This window comes from Pongo abelii, chromosome 9, assembly GCF_028885655.2.
Source record: "Pongo abelii isolate AG06213 chromosome 9, NHGRI_mPonAbe1-v2.0_pri, whole genome shotgun sequence".
NCBI lineage: Eukaryota > Metazoa > Chordata > Mammalia > Primates > Hominidae > Pongo > Pongo abelii.
This window is the reverse complement of record NC_071994.2, coordinates 68,367,301-68,370,627: the sequence shown is the minus strand read 5'-3', so window position 1 is coordinate 68,370,627 and position 3,327 is coordinate 68,367,301. Positions and strand designations below refer to the sequence as shown.

At 45.9% G+C, this 3,327-nt stretch overlaps 1 protein-coding gene across 1 annotated transcript; it reads right to left on the bottom strand.

The window, feature by feature from the left end:
* Positions 1-346: 346 nt before the first annotated feature.
* ASCL3 (achaete-scute family bHLH transcription factor 3) lies at positions 347-1,064 on the bottom strand. Its single transcript, XM_002822049.3, has one exon. It carries the CDS (start codon positions 928-930, stop codon positions 385-387), a length of 546 nt encoding a protein of 181 aa, XP_002822095.1. The 5' UTR covers positions 931-1,064; the 3' UTR covers positions 347-384.
* Between the last annotated feature and the right edge of the window lie 2,263 nt (positions 1,065-3,327).

Genomic DNA, 3,327 nt, shown 5'->3' with positions numbered 1-3,327 from the left:
GAGAAGTTCATTGTGATTGCTCAGCACGACACTTCAGCGAAGCGACCACCGGCGTCAAGTAGTTAATAGTCACACTTCACAAGCTTCTGTGAGAGCTTCTCACAGCTCAGCTTCTGGCCAAGCATGTGAGAAGGGCAGGGTGAGACATGCAGAGACTCTGGGGCCCCCTGCTCCCCTAGAGTTCATGAAAGAAGCGGAGCAGCTCCTCAACCTACATGACATCATGTTTAGTACGATTGAAACCCAGGTGAGTAATACCCAGCATAGGTTAGCATTTGAGCTATTTTCTGCCCACATGGAAATTACATTTAGGAAAAACTATTGAATGATGCTGTAAGAGACCCCATTTTGTGATATTATTCATTTCTATTTGGAAACAGCGACTCAAACAATTCTGAACATAGGATCAGCATGGTGGCTGGTGGTTGCTATCATGGAGGAAACTTTTCCAGGGTTATTCTTGGTCTCAGCTTTATCAGGGTACAGAAGAGACTGCAGGTAGTTAATGTACTTGATCGCAGCTCTGAGAGTTTCCACTTTGCTGAGTCGCTTCTCCAAATACTCCTCTGGCAGATGATGGCGGAGCTGGGCGTAGCCTTCATTGACACATTTCACCCGCTGCCTTTCCCGCTCATTCCTTTTCCGGATGAAGGCTGGCCCGTAGGAGTACTCGCACCTTCTGTAATTTGGATAAGGCATCGGGAAAGAGAAGGGGCAGGGTTCACTGTAATTTCCCGGGATAAGGGAGTCACTGGGAAAAGGCAACAGTGGCAGCTCCTCAGAGTAAGGGGATGGCACCGGGGCCTCCGGGTGCACGTGGAAAGTGACCATGGGCTCCAGATAGAAGGACCTGGTCAGTGGCAAGTGGGCAGAATCGGGGAAGATAGGAAGTTTGTCAGGTAGACCAGAGTTGCCTCTGTTGTCCATCATTTCCTCTTTAACCTGCAAACATAACCAAGTTTATCAATGTGATCAGATAGAGAGCAGATATGATCTACTTTCTTGGAGATCAATGTTTTATTTTATTTTATTTTTCGAGATGGAGTCTTGCTCTGTCACCCAGGCTGGAGTGCAGTGGCGTGATCTCGGCTCACTGCAACTTCCGCCTCCTGAGTTCAAGCAATTCTCCTGCCGCAGCCTCCTGAGTAGCTGGGATTACAGGCGTCCACCACTGCACCCAGCTAATTTTTGTATTTTTAGTAGAGATGGGGTTTGACCATGTTGGCCAGGATGGTCTCGATCTCTTGACCTCGTGATCCGCCTGCCTCAGCCTCCCAAAGTGCTGGGATTACAGGCGTGAGCCACCACGCCCAGCCAGAGATTAATGTTTTAAAGACTTTTCTGCTTTGATGACCAATTTCTGAGCTCATGTGGACAATGAGATGGTGTTATAATATTCTGTGTGTAGTAAGAGGATTTTTGATGGTACACAGAAACAGCACTAAATAACATTGAATCGCCTTAAGAGAAAGTTATTCTCCTTCTGTTCTTTTTCAATCCTTGTGGTTATAAAGATACAACCTTAGTCTGCTGAGAATGTGTCTTCCACACCACACCACTAGAATTCTTTTTTTTTTTTTTTTTCCTTTGAGACAGGGCCTGGCTCTGTTGCCCAGGCTGGAGTGCAGTGGTGTGATCGATCATGGCTCACTAGAGCCTTAACCTCCCAGGTTCAAGCAATCCTCCTTCCTCAGCCACCTGAGTAGCTGGGACCATGGGCAGGCATCACCACGCCTGGCTAAGTTTTGTATGTTTTTGTAGAGACAGAGTCTTGCCATGTTCCATGTTGCCCAGGCTGGTCTCAAACTCCTGAGCTCAAGCAGCCCACCTGCTGGGATTACACACAGGGAGCCACCGTGCCTGGCCTAGAATGCTTTCTAATCCTCCTAAGATCAGAGCCTTCAGCAAGCAACCCACCTGCCTCAGCCTCCCCACCTGCTGGGATTACACACAGGGAGCCACCGTGCCTGGCCTAGAATGCTTTCTAATCCTCCTAAGATCAGAGCCTTCAGCAAGCAACCCACCTGCCTCAGCCTCCCCACCTGCTGGGATTACACACAGGGAGCCACCGTGCCTGGCCTAGAATGCTTTCTAATCCTCCTAAGATCAGAGCCTTCAGCAAGCAACCCACCTGCCTCAGCCTCCCCACCTGCTGGGATTACACACAGGGAGCCACCGTGCCTGGCCTAGAATGCTTTCCAATCCTCCTAAGATCAGAGCCTTCAGCAAGCAATAGCATCTAGTTACAATTCAGTGTCTTTACTAACTTCTATTTATTGTGAGTTCTAGTAATTTCACATTTATGGTAGCGACATAAAGTGCTTTTTTTTTTTTTTTTTTTTTTTTTTTTTTTTTTTTTTTTTTTGAGACAGAATCTTGCATTGTTGCCTGGGCTGGGCTGGAGTGCAGTGGCATGATCTTGGCTCACTGCAACCTCTGCCCCCCAGATTCAAGTGATTCTCCTGCCTCAGCCTCCCAAGTAGCTGGGATTACAGGTGCCCACCACCACGCCCAGCTAATTTTTTGTATTTTTAGTAGAGACGGGGTTTCATTATGTTGGCCAGGCTGGTCTCAAACTCCTGACCTCATGATCCTCCCGCCTTGGCCTCCCAAAGTGCTGGGATTACAGGTGTGAGCCACTGTGCCCGGCCATAAGGTTTGTCTTAAAACTAAATCTACTTGAGTAAGAAACGTGATTTGATTTAAAGACAAAGAGTGAGTAAGTAATAGTACAGGTGGAACAAAGATATAATGGTGATCGTGAAGACATGTGCAAATAAAAAAAGTGTGGGAAAGGCTGAAACACCAAAATATTCAAATATATGCAAGGGAAATTATGAATTAGTTAATGATCATGCAACCTCAGAGGCATAGCCTTCTTAAAGAATACCTGATGTGCTAGAGGCAAAACCAAAAACACAAATAAAAAAGGAATCATTTGCTCTTAAATGTTCACTATGGGACTCCTTTAGGTGAGAAACTTCCCCTACACATTTAAAACATAGTCAATATACAAGTTTTTACATATGTAGAACTGTAAATATATTGAGTAAAGTGCAGCTATGTTTAGGTTTTTAAATTTTTTTATTTATTTTATATTTTTATTTTTAGAGGTGGTGTCTTGTTCTGTCACCCAGGCTGGAGTGCAGTAATGTGATCATGGCTTACTGCAACCTCAAACTGCCGGGTTCAAGTGATCCTCCTGCCTCAGCCTTCTGAGTAGCTAGGATTGCAGGTGTGCACCACAATGCCTGGCCCTTTTTTTTTTTTTCTGTAGAGATGGGGTCTTGCCTTGATGCCCAGGCTGATTTTAAACCTCCTAGCTTC

What these genes read in the sequence shown, in the direction of transcription:
- ASCL3 (XM_002822049.3), bottom strand. Translation starts at nt 930, where the DNA reads ATGATGGACAACAGAGGCAACTCTGGTCTACCTGACAAACTTCCTATC.